At 44.9% G+C, this 13841-nt stretch overlaps 1 protein-coding gene across 3 annotated transcripts in view; it reads left to right on the plus strand.

The window, feature by feature from the left end:
- The window catches only part of HERC2 (E3 ubiquitin-protein ligase HERC2), a 17789-nt gene continuing 3948 nt past the window's right edge, over positions 1 to 13841 (plus strand). Inside the window, exons 1-6 of one of the 3 annotated variants that reach the window (XM_087408416.1) lie at positions 1 to 133; positions 451 to 1169; positions 1390 to 1590; positions 1892 to 2102; positions 2352 to 2609; positions 2684 to 13797. In XM_087408416.1, coding sequence (XP_087264542.1) covers positions 956 to 1169; positions 1390 to 1590; positions 1892 to 2102; positions 2352 to 2609; positions 2684 to 13797 — 11998 coding nt within the window. In that variant the 5' untranslated portion in view covers positions 1 to 133; positions 451 to 955. The other 2 variants (XM_087408415.1, XM_011053534.2) reach the window with 2 other exon arrangements.

Here is a 13841-nt window from a genome sequence, read left to right on the forward strand (position 1 = left end):
GCGGGGCGAGCGCAAAATGAGATTGGGAACCGTGATTGAAGGAAAACAGCTGATCTTGGATAGAGGAGTGTCCGGACTGGTCCGGACTGTCAGGAAAAGTGGAAGATCTTGCAAACAAGAAGATCTCGCGGTCGTACGTATTCTTTGACACGTGTGAAATATTAGATAGACCACGACGAGCGGCATGTAAACATTGTAAACATGTCGCACGCTGAACGCGCCCGATTACCGCGCTATCGCGCGAATATTAGCGACACTAGTTTCGTAATAATCGGTAGGTAATCGAGCCTTCGATCGACTATCCGGATCGGGGATGAACAGATGAAAATCTTTTTGTGTGTTTGTGAATGCATGAATGTGTGCGCGTCAAAATAACGTTATCGTCATGTCACGGTGCTCAGTTGAGTTTTTAATCACGATTGGTGAACTGACAGCGATGGATGTTTACAGATGGTGACAGACGAGGACTAGAGGACGAAACGGGCGGCGAAGGTAGAAACTTCGGACGAGCCGTCTCAAAGTGCGCTATCGCTAACCTCGTCCTTCTCCCGTAATCGAATTCTGCGCCCAAGAATAACAGTCGTTTGACAGTCTCGAGAATTCGTCCGAAGGAATGTTGTCTTGCCTTTTTTTTTCCTTTAATTAACGTTGAGTTCAAGCTTAAGAATTTGAGAGAGAGAGAGAGAGAGAGAGAGAGAGAGAAAAAGAAAGAAAGAAAGAGAGAGAAAGAAAGAGAAAGAAAAGGACCTAAAAGGTAATAAAATTAATCAATCTTGCGACAATATTTTCTATTTATTGATCCGCGGAGAAATAAATTAACAACCGTCATGCGATTGGAGGCGAGAAAAGGAAACAGTATTTTCAAAGGAAATGATACTATTATTTGTAACAGAATCTCCTAAAAAAGATCTATTTGTATGATATTAACGGATCTGGCTATACATTGGAAGTCTTTATGAATAAGATTGTAAACAAGATGAGCAGCCAATTAAATATAACAGTTAGGCCAGAAGTAAGATTGGACGCTAAGTGGTTGAAGACTGATCTACAACGATTCCTTTATCGCGATGGACTGGCTGAATTGTGGAATGAGATGGTACGAGATGGTGAAATTGTTGGTTCTTTCAGTGATGGTTTAGTCAATGCTGCTGGAATCGTAGCAAAGAAAGGTAAGTAAATAGAATATATAAGAAATAAATAATGAAAGGAATATAGGAATAGATTTAATCTATATTAAGTTTTTATGTCTGTCTCCAAAAAATACATTATTTTTTTTCGGCAATAAGAAAAATTTAAAAAGATGTTGAAAACAAACAGTAATTCTATCAGTATATTAATATTAATTTTTTTTTTAAGATTCTTTATTACTTTTTTGTGTATATTTTTCAGGTGAAAATGGTCATTATTATTGTGGTATGAGAGTGTTGTCTTGTCTTTGCTGTGATGGAATTTGTGGCCCACAACATGGCTGTAATTGTACTCCATGTCAGAAACTGGACGAGGAAGAAACTGCAAGAACAACAGCGATAGTCGAAAAGTCTATGTCTGCCAAGCGGATAATGGACTCGTGGGTCTGGGGACCCCAGCCATGTAAATATATTTATATGATGTTTTGTTCGTTTCAAACTACTTAAATTCTAATTTGAGTTTTTATTTAAATTATTTTTTGTCTGTTAAAATATACAACAAGCAAACGTTTTTACTTAATTTATGGATTTTATATGTATTTTATATTTATTATCAATAATTTGAATTTTATTGTTTACATGAAATATCAGTGTTGCAAATAATTGATTATATTTTTATATATACTTGTATGCACAAATAATAAACACTATTTTTATTTTTTTACTAAATTTCTATTGATATCTATTTAATTACGTTTACTCAGCTTTAACAGACTTGAAGGAATGTATCGATTTATCGATTAAGGAGCAACGGAAATTATGTTGCGAAGTCGCAAATAGCACATTATCCGCTACACGTTTGAGGCAACGCTTGATAGTCGCTCGAAGATACTTCACCGCTTTGTCTCGTCATAAACCACAAGAGATCAAAGATACCTCAAATTTACCAAAGTCTATCGGAAAATTACAAAAAACGTTGAGTATAAAATTATGTATATGTAGCATGTATGATTATAATAAGTTATATTTATGTTGCAAATCCTATTACATACAGCACAGGTCAAATTTCCTAAGTGATTTGTTTTCTCGTGCACACATTACATGCAGAGTATCGAAATACAATTATATGTTGATCCTCTTCAGAGTACGTTATTTTCTGTGTGTTTTGTTCGAAATAACACTTTAAATTATTCTTATAAATGCTTAAATTTTTGTTAATCGCAGGCCGAGACCTAACGAAAAGGCGACCTTAGGATTAGCGCGCGTTGGTTCACGCGCGGCCCTCAATTTCTCGTTCGCGTACTTAAGGCGGGCTTGGAGATCTGGGGAAGACGTTGAATTTTGTAGTGAATTATTGACCGAATCATTGGAAGCGTTGCAATCGTTACCGGAGGCGACTCTCTTTGATGAGAGTAACGTTTCTCAAGTCTGGTTGGAAGTTGTAGAAAGATCAGCGAAATTCTTAAGACAAGTCGTCACAGGGTATATACATCTTGCTTTTATATCAGTTCATATACATTTCTTATACAATAGACATATATGTTATTTATTTTTAGAGAAGTAACTACCGGACGATCGTGGCGTCCAGTGCCATTGTCAGATCAGCACACGGCTCTTTGCTTGTTACTGGAACTGGTTGCGCAAAGAGCCACTCTTTCTAGTTTATTGGATTCCGTGGTTTTATTACTCCATCTCAGTGGTAAAAATAAGAATCAAGACAATCGAGTTACACCACCTGGAAGCACAGCACCGCTCGTTCCACTATTACGACGATTGAATATGATACCAGCGACAAAATCTCGCAGACATCTTGACAGAAACGTTACGCCGGGTCCCTGCGAAGTGCTACTTAAATATTTACGATTGCCAGATGACGACGCCGTATCAGTCGACTTAAGAAAAGCCGCAGTTATTATAATGTGTAATTTAAGCAGATTGGCCGCTCCTCTTTTACCACCTGCTAGTACAGAGTATGGATTTCCTAGGAATGGAAATGGCAAGCAAACATTTCAAGAGGTATTAGCTTGGGGTGGTGTCAAGTTTGGAAATGGTTCTACCCCCTTTTACTGTGATGCAATTGCGGAATTGGGTATAAAGCAATTGTGCTGCACTGAACGAGCTTTAATGATCTTGTCGTTGAATGGCAATGTTTACAATATGTATCACGGATCCGAAACTCAATATCCGCAAAGAGTGCACGGTTTTTCCGATAAGCCGATCACGATGATTGCATCTCACGCAGATGGTAAACATTACTTAGCGTTAACGCAAGATGGCTGTGTGTATTCCTGGGGCAATGGAGATGGCGGTAGACTTGGACACGGTGATACCATTTCCTATGACGAACCGAAATTGATTGAAGCACTTCTAGAAAAGAACATCATATTTATAGCATGCGGTAGTACGTACTCAGCAGCATTAAGTGCCAACGGCGAATTGTATACCTGGGGAAGAGGAAATTATGGTAGATTAGGCCATGGTAATTTCGACGATGTCATGACTCCGACATTAGTGACAACATTGAAGGGCCACACGGTCGTACACGTGGCTTGCGGTAGCGGTGACTCTCAAACCTTGTGCGTGACCGCGTCCGGCATAGTCTTCTCTTGGGGAGACGGTGATTACGGGAAACTAGGTAGGGGAGGCACGGACGGATCCAAAACGCCAAAGATCGTCGATAAGCTACTGGATATCAATGTAGTAAAAGTGTTTTGCGGTAGTCAGTTCTCCGCGGCGTTGACAGCTCATGGAGAAGTGTACACGTGGGGAAAAGGTGACGCATATCGCCTAGGCCACGGCAGCGAGGAACACGTCAGATATCCCAAAGTCATCGAATCGTTGAGAGATAGAAAAGTTAAAGACCTGTCTGTAGGTACTACTCATATATTGGCTCTGACGGAAGATCAATTTGTTTACGGATGGGGTAGAAACGATTATGGTCAAATCGATCCTACATTAGGTCCCATCATTTCTGAGCCTACATTGTGTCCAACATTATCCTCTAAGACGGTTATTGGTTTGGCATCAGGTCCGACCCAGAGCTTTGCCTGGTGCATGTCGGCGTGGTCAGGCGGAGCTAGTAGAGTGGCCTTCGTCGTCGATATATGCGAGGAGACTTTCCAACTGCTCGACACACTCCTGTCCAAGTCCTGCGAGGGCCTACCGGGAATACGACCGCCTACACAGGATCGCGAATGTCTGGCGGTAGCTACATTGAACTTGCTCCGATTACAGTTACATACTATGTTAACGCACAATATTGATGCTAAATCCGTCGGGCTGGCAACTAGCAGTCCGCTATTAAATTCCTTAAAACAACGCTGCGTCAACCTGGCAAGCGCGACCGGAATATTGGCGACGATTCAAGAAGCGGCGCAAGTAGTTCTGCAAACGGGCTGGAGCATATTGCTGCCAACGGCTAACGAACGTGCAAAGACACTGTCCAGTTTTCTGCCAAATACGTCGAACAATGTGGAACAATCGAGTTCAGCGAATATATATATAAACAGTGGACAACGGTTTATGGCCGATTTATTAGTATCTAGTCTAATGGTGGATGGTGGATTGGAGTTAGCGTTGAAGGCTGCGATTAAAGTGGAAATAGCAGACATGCCGGACGAGAAGGATTTTCTAGATGTGGGCACATCGAATGCTGTTAAAGTAAAAGTCGAAACAAGACAGGGAATGAAAGACGGTTTCAATTCGGGGAAGAACATCACAACTATATCTCTGCTTCAGCTAATACAGCAATTAATTAGAAACGGTACGTGCATTACACAGTCTAGATTGCAACAAGGCTCGCAGCAGGTGGATCGGAATGAGTATCTTCGAAGATTTGACAATTCGCCCAGCTTGAATCTTCTTTTGCGTTTCCAACGTTTGCTAATCGCGCAAGTGTACGAATGTATCACACGCAAGTCACGCACGGAAGATCTACATGATCAGGAAATGATGGGCGCAGAATCGCTATTGAAGAAATACATTGCGCAAATCTGTGACCATGCGACCGAAATATTGCCGTTGGCTGCTGAAATAGGTGGCCGTTCTGTCAAAGATTTCATCTCCATCGCTGGAGTCCTGAAAGGCGACATAATCAACGTATTACTTCCTGAATTAGTGACTTGCTTAATATTGTTACAAATAGATTACTCTATGCTGCTCATTGACATGAACTGGATGGATGTAATTGCACCGATCCTGGACTCATTGGATCATTTCGTGAAACTGGCGCCGACAATGGAGAAAAATGAAGCGGACGATTTGTCCTGGCCGGGGATCATCGCGCCACTACATGGAAATAAGATACCTATCCAAGAGGAGCCCTCTTTGATACGGTGGGCGGATTTGGAGAATCACAATCGCGACGGCGGTCTGTGGGTAGTGGTGAATAACAATGTTTATGACGTGCAGGATATCAGAAATGATGGTTCCTGGTCTCCTTATGAAATGCTGCAACGGTACGTCATCGGGCGGGACGAAACTTCAACGGTAACGCAATGTGGCGTACCATACAGTCAATTGTCGCCACCGCGGGGTATGATGGACTCCTGCTTCGTTGGTCATTATTGTCAAGCTGAGCCCGATGAAAATGCACGGGTCACGATCGAGGTAACCGACGTTTGCTCATCCCTGCTAGACACGGAAAGAGCCCTAGGATTTTTGCTGGGCTTGCATGCTTACCGAATGCGGCAAAGCTTGATGCTTCAATCGGCAGAGAAGGAAGCTGGTGTATGGCTCACTACAAATTTCTTGCGAGGTGGCCTGCAAGTCCTGCAACCGCCGAATCCATACGAGGAAGAGAAGGATGAAGCAAGAAGCAATACGTCAACCGCTGCAAACTCGCCCACGGAACCGCCGCTCCCGGTGCACGCGAAGAACGAGCAGCAAAAAGAACACGACGACCGAACGATCGCATTTATACATGCATTAGCAGAGGCACATAAAATTGACGACCATGTCCGAGCATTCTTAACACTAGTCGATAGATACTCCAAGACTAACAATCTATTCTCTCATGCTGATTTCTGCGGCGATCATCCAGTCGAGGAAATCAGTCGCGTTTTGATGGCTGTAATTATCAAACACCTTGGCTTGGGACAGCAAGCTCTCGCATTAGCAGAACAAGAATTAAAGACCGTTAATAGCGCGAGACTGAGTAATCAGTTGGCTGACATGGTACGAGCGATTTATCAGACCAAGTGGAACTTGGTGCGAATTAGACAACAACAGAATCGCAGTTACAAGGAAGTTTGCGCGCCCGCGCAAGAGAGATGCAAATTTCTTCTATACGAGGTCAGATCTGCGACGAGTTATGAAGTTAAAGGCCTCGAGGATCTGAAGTTACTATATACCATCCCTAGATTCAAGAGAGCTGCTCGTACGATCTTAGCCGATATTCGTAAGAATAAAGATTCATCCGGCGGAGGTGGTAAACCGGAGGATATTTTGAATGCATCGATACAAAATGCTAAAACGAAAAACAAACCAGATGGAGATACGACGTCCTCCTCTAAAGAAGGTCTAACTGCTGCAACATCGTCCTCCGCAAAACTGGAAGATATATCGGATATAAAGAACAAAATTATGCAGATGACTGAGAAGATTCGATGCGGACCGATGCAGTGGACCACTGTCGATTATAACGGTTTAATGACAAATATTATCGAGTTCGTCATCAACGACGGCATTGGCGGAGACGTTGAGACGTTGCGCCGTGCCATGTACTGTCAAATGCAACGCGCTCGTGTACGAGAACAAGGTATCTCTATGATGCGAGAGTTATTGAAAAGAGATTATTTAATACCATCGGTGAAATATTCCTTGCTTAACGGTTGGCTCGGTTTGACCTATGAGAATAAATCTCTTAGCGATGGGATCACGCATTGCTTATATAATATACAGTTAACGACGCCATATCAAAAGTCCAAAGTTATTCTAGCTGAAGCCGAGGTGATTTCATGGGCGGTACAAGCCTTACGAACGTATGTCGTACAAGCAGAGCTGCCTAACAAACAGAAAGTCAGTGGGAAGAGCAGCTTGAATCAAGGTACTTATACTTGGCTACGAAAATTACCGAGAGCGAGATTCTTACTGACTATCCTTGGTATGTTGACTAATCATGAGTGTGCCAATGAGATCGGGCTACTGATTAATTCGGGTCTGTTATCCAGCATCTTGACTTTATTGAGACAAATCGGACCGTCATCGGCGAGTTTCTGCGAGAACGGCGAGGGACAAGGACAAGACGGAGACGGTGAGGCGTTGAAAGTTAAGACGGAAATCACGGCAATTTATGAGGATGCTCTTCAAAAAAACAAGCCACCGACTGTTCAGCTCAGCGGAATGGAGTTGGCGGCGTTGATGAAGGTTGGCACTCGGGTTGTACGAGGGGCCGATTGGAAATGGGGAGATCAAGACGGTCCACCACCAGGCGTAGGTAGAGTCATCGGCGAACTTGGCGAGGATGGATGGATAAGGGTACAATGGGACAATGGCGCGACGAATTCGTATCGCATGGGTAAGGAAGGTAAATACGATCTAAAGCTTGCTGATCCACCAACACCTCCCGACGATGATAGCAACGAGACCGACAGCGATTCTTCGCTCGATGGAAATAAAACGGAGAACAATTTCCGCGGGGAAGATCTACATCCGACCACGTGTCTCAAGTCGGCGTCAACAAATTTACTTCGGATAATCTTACTCTCCTGTGGTGTAGAAGCGGATAAAGTACCCGCCATATCCATCAAGATTCTTACTTCCACTCTACACGGTATAATATCTACTGCGAATAGATCCAGCGAATTGACTACGCATGTTCAACTAGCGAAGCAGCATCACGAAACTTGGGCTACTTTTAGTCTTTTGAGAGCGATCGCAAAATCAATAGATTTGTGTAAGTCCTTGAGTTCGCAGACCTGGCTCAATCTTCTTCTGGGTATCGTTATTGATGAAACCAAGCCTTCTCTTGAGAAGCAAATTATGATCACGAAACTACTAGCAGCTGTTTTACCTTCGTGGGGAACGGAGACAGTTCTGAGCAACATGATGCAGTTCTTGGAGAAGTCCTTTGGGATATTGGGCCAAGTGGCTCTTACGTGTGACATCGCTGCCAGTTCTGAGCTTCACTCGAATAAATGCCGGATGTCTTTGACCGCGTCGTACAGTTCTACCATAGTTGAGGAGCTAACATGGTTGATTAGATTCCTACATTCTCTTCCTGGATGGAATGAAGTTATAAATAAATTTCTTACCACAAAATTAGCATTGACGGTGGATCTTTGGAACGAAAGCTCGCTATTCCATATACAGATGAATGAAAATGGTGGCGAAAATGGTCTTTGTATTCAACGGACAGTCATGGCGACCCTCGTTGTCATCGGCGGTTTGGATAATAGGATAAGAATTGGCGGTTTGGTAAATTCTGACGGTGAAATAGGCACAGTTTGCAAGTTTACGAAACACTCGAAGATTGTTATGCAACTGTGGAATGGCAGCGGAATGCGAAAGATAGTGCCGTTTCACGCGGCGAAGCGAATTAACGAGAAATTTCAATTGGAGAGAATGCCTTTAACGGAGAGTCTTATATCTGTCTGGGCTAATTTGTTTTTAGGTATTGCTTGTATGGATAAACGACCTGGTGGCATGCCTGTTATTGCTGGCGCTGTCAACGCCACGATATTACGAAGTCAACAGCAACAACTCGCGGCCTTGAACGCCGGAAAAGCCATGCTCGCGTATCAATCGAAATTGCGGAAGATCTTGAAATATTCGTTAATTAATGAAATCAATGACGATGAAAGACGTACTTCCACACTTCTGCAGGAAATGCTATTGCGCGCCACGAAGCCACAACCACTGAAACCGATATTTAAGCGTAAAGAATTAGAGGAGGCCGCTCTAGCGGTCTCTCAATATCTAGTCTCTGAAATGAGACATACGCCTATTCAACGAACCGGCATAACTTCAGACCCTACTACTCCTACGTCTGACTGCTCACTGGTCTCTTTAACGTCGAGCCAGAGAAGACACTGTAAAAATAACACAACAGCGAAAAAGAGCTCCGCAGCGGCGCCTGTGAGTCCTTTGGTAGCTGTGTTAATCGAAATGGGTTTTCACAAGAAGAGCGCCGAATTGGCTATCAAGAGTATCAGCGTTGCCGACCAAGGCAGTGTAACAGCAGAAAGTGCGGTGGGCTGGCTGTTGGAAAATCCGGACGCCGCTCTCAGCGATACAGAGACCTTGTCCAGCTTGGATGGATTAACTGATGGCAGTGACGATTCGATTAGCGAAGATTTGGACGATTCTCCATCGGGACAAGAAGGTGCTATAAGTAGTAGTGCACTACCGACGTACATGAAGCGTTCAGATTTCCTGTCGGTCGACGAGTACGCAATTTACGTGCGCGACAACGTAGTACCAGGTATGTTGGTACGATGTTGTAAGAGCTACGAGGAAGTAGAGTATGGCGACGTCGGCCAAGTAGTGAAGATCGATGCGGAGAACTTACACGATCTGAACGCGCAAGTTGCATGGCAACGCAAAGGCGGTACGTACTGGGTGCGTTTTATCCACATAGAATTGCTCGGCTATCCGCCATCTTTACCAGGTCCACCGCCCACATTGAAGGTCGGGGATAAAGTTAGAGTTAAGGCATCGGTAACTTTGCCGAAGTATAACTGGGGATCTGTAAGTCATCATTCCGTCGGAGTGGTCACGGCGATAACTAATAATGGCAAGAATGTATCCGTAGATTTTCCGCAGCAGCACGGATGGACTGGCTGTGTTGCCGAAATGGAGAAGGTACCGTCCTGTCATCATTTTGTGGCCTGCCATTCATGCCTCTTAACACCAATTTCTGGTCCCAGATTCAAGTGCAAGTATTGCGATGATTATGATCTGTGCGAGAATTGTTTCTACACCAAGCGATCGCACCGACACGGCTTCAATAGAATTACGGAACCTGGTTCGGCAGCTATTTATGCCGGAAAGCCAGGCAGATATCATAGACAAGATCTGTCAGAATCGTATTTAATCGATGATTGGTCCAAGTGCATCAGGACCTTGAGCGTGTCTTCGCGAGAAAATTGGGCGACGCGCTTGGTAGACGGATCCGGAAAATATTGGCAAAGTTGTGGATCGCAGGGCAAACACTGGATTCGCTTGGAGATGTTACCTGGAATCTTGATACACTCCTTGAAGATTATCGTCAATCCACAGGATAATAGTTATATGCCTTCTGTAATAGCGATCAATGTAGGAGACTCCTTTACTAATTTAGTGGAATTAAGAACGATAACTATACGTTATTTGGATACTAATGTTACACTTCTTCAAGATATGAAGGAATATTATCCGTGTATTGAAATAGCGATAAAGCAATGTCGAAATGGCGGCATAGACTGTAAGATACATGGTTTACGCATAATGGGCCGTCAGAACATGTTCGAGAATCAGCTTACGACCTCAGTGTCTTTCCTCGCGTCTGATTGGGAAGTTTTGCAGAAACAAATAGCGATACAACGTAGCGTCGATACGCCGCCTCAACAATCAGCCGTGTACGTTTGGGGTTTGAATGATAAGGATCAACTAGGAGGTTTGAAAGGTTCCAAAATCAAATTACCAGTGTACAGCGAAACCCTCTCAAAATTAAAACCTATTCATATAGCCGGAGGAAGTAAGACTCTCTTTATCGTTAGCCAAGAGGGCAAACTATATGCTTGCGGAGAAGGAACGAATGGTAGGCTAGGTTTAGGAGACGATAATAACATGTGCGAACCAAAAGCCATACCTTTTCTGAGTCAATTTGTGATTAAGAAAGTGGCGGTACACTCAGGCGGAAAGCATGCCCTGGCACTCACTCAAGACGGCAAAGTATTCTCATGGGGTGAAGGGGAGGACGGTAAACTAGGACACGGAAATTGCATATCGCTGGATAAACCGAAGCTCATCGAAGTACTGAAGTCAAAGAGGATCCGAGACATTGCTTGCGGATCGGGACATTCGGCGGCGATCGCAAGTAACGGCGAACTGTACACTTGGGGTTTAGGCGAGTACGGTAGGTTGGGACATGGAGATACTATCACGCAAACAAGACCAAAATTGGTGCAAGCTTTAATCGGACATAGAGTTGTCCAAGTAGCTTGCGGTAGCAGAGATGCGCAAACTATGGCTTTAACTACCGATGGCTACGTGTATTCCTGGGGTGACGGTGACTTCGGCAAGCTTGGTCGAGGTGGAAGTGACGGCTGTTATACGCCCTTATTAGTAGATCGATTAAATAATTTGGGCGTCATACAGGTAGAATGCGGCGCGCAATTTTCCCTCGCCCTGACGAAATATGGCGAAGTGTGGACGTGGGGAAAGGGAGATTATTTTCGCTTGGGTCATGGTAATGATCACCACGTTAGGAAGCCCACGCTGGTTGAAGGTCTACGGGGTAAGAAAATCATTCATGTAGCAGTTGGAGCATTGCATTGTCTCGCGGTAACCGATACCGGTCAGGTATACGCTTGGGGCGACAATGATCATGGGCAACAAGGCAACGGCACGACGAGCGTCAACAGAAAACCATCATTGGTGCACGACTTGGAGGATGCGAGAGTTAATAGAGTATCTTGCGGCTCGAGTCACAGTATAGCTTGGGTATTGGTCGATCAGCCCAGCAATGGAAATCAAGATCCAGTCACATTCCCGACAGTGAGGGATCCATTAGGCCAGATGTGTCTGGGTCTGAATAATGCGCCGGAACAAAATGGCACAGTTACTGCGACGAGTGATACCGTCGCCACGAGACCGTCGCTCGCCAGTATAATACTCTCGTTAGAGAGTAACGTCGCTAAACAGCAAGCTTTGCAACATGTAATAAACGCTCTTCTTATTATGCAGGCACGAGTGACAATAGTAACGGCTTTGCAGAGTCATTCCATGTTGAATGGCTGTGCGTCGACGAAGCATGCGCCAATAACAGCCGCAACAGACGTGATACCACCATCGGAGGGAGCTATGACATCGAGTACTGAGCACGCGGTTTATCAGAACGTCGGTGACATCGCGCAAGGTGGAGGAGAGGCTCCGGCAAACGTCGCCGAGGCCGTCAATGTTCCTACCAGTCCTAAGTTGACTCCCGAAACAGAGGATTATCCATTAGCTATGTTAGCCATGTCCATATCCAGTTCCGCCAGTTTATCCTCGCGTGCCTCAAAAATGTCAACGAGCGCAATGAGTGTTATAGCGGCCACTTTAACGTCCAATGCGCAAGTAGTGGGCGAGGACGGTGCGACAACTTCTGATTTAGATGAATTTACCTCGGCATTAACGGAAGATGATGCGAGAGTCCTGGTGGATCTATTGAAGTTAGCGGTAGCCAATAGAGTCTGCGCGTCAGCTAAAGAGACGATATCGTCGGTACTGATTGCTTTGGGAAAGGTCAATGGTTCCATCGGCAGTATGTTGCTGGAACTGTGCGTCACAGAATTGGAAGACACTGCGGCCAATAGCAATTGTGTTAATAATGCACCTCAACCCGTAGTACAAGAAACGCCGCACCCTTACATAGACGACACCACGTTGACCGGCCACGTGAAGATACCCGGCGCGGAGGCGCTTCGAGTGGAATTCGATCGACTGTGCTCTACGGAGAAACGGCACGACCCGCTCACGATAATGGATGGAAGCGGCAGAGTGGTGGCGGTCAGATCCGGCAGAGACTGGACCGAGTGGGGTCCAGAGATTAAAATCCAAGGGGATGAGTTGAGATGGCGATTCTGCTCCGACGGATCCGTCAACGGCTGGGGTTGGAAATTTACAGTGTATCCTATTTTGGCGAAAACAGCGCCGTACGAGCTTGGATCTGATAGAGCAGTATTATCCCAACCGACTATAGCTCTAGCAGAACATCTCCTCATGGACAACAGTCTGATAAATTCCGACAAGAACGTTGCCTCGCGTTTGGCCACCGCTCTGAGCCAGTGTAGTCAACTGAGCACTCTGTCCGCGCAGCAGAGGATGTGGGCGTTAAGAAAATTACAAGTGGTTTATACAAACGGGCCGGGCATAAAGCCCGAGGTGACACTTTCATCTTTGCTTGGTTCTCTACCACAAGCACTTTTAAGACAATACGCATACGAGGATCCTATGGTTAGAGGTGGTAAGCAACTGATGCACAGTGACTTCTTCAAGGTTCTCGTAGCGCTCGCATGCGACCTTGAGCTAGATGGAATGCAATTTTGCTCTGAGATGCATAAGTGGTCCTGGTTCCGAAGATATTGTCTTGCTGCTCGCGTGGCGAAGTCACTTGTTGATCGTACTCCTCTGCCAAAGGCGTTCTGTTACGAGGTCACGAAACAGCTGAACGAAATGGACGCGATGGACGGAAACGCTGACTGTACAAAGGATCATGAGAGTCACAATATATTCAAACAGGGACATGACGAGCAGTTGCTGCAGTGGCTAAATCGACGTCCTGAAGATTGGACACTATCATGGGATGGATCAGGCGCGATTTATGGATGGGGTCACAATCACAGAGGTCAATTAGGTGGCTTGGAGGGTCCGAAAGTCAAACTACCTGCACCGTGCGAAAGTTTGTCCGCGCTCAGACCAATTCAACTGGCTGGCGGTGAACAAACTTTGTTTGCCGTAACCGCTGATGGAAAAATTTATTCGACTGGTACGGCAAACAACTAATTATCCTCAACGGATTGTTTTATACTC

The sequence above is a fragment of the Acromyrmex echinatior genome, chromosome 8 (genome assembly GCF_024713525.1).
Source record: "Acromyrmex echinatior isolate Ae372 chromosome 8, ASM2471352v2, whole genome shotgun sequence".
NCBI classification, from domain to species: Eukaryota; Metazoa; Arthropoda; class Insecta; order Hymenoptera; family Formicidae; genus Acromyrmex; species Acromyrmex echinatior.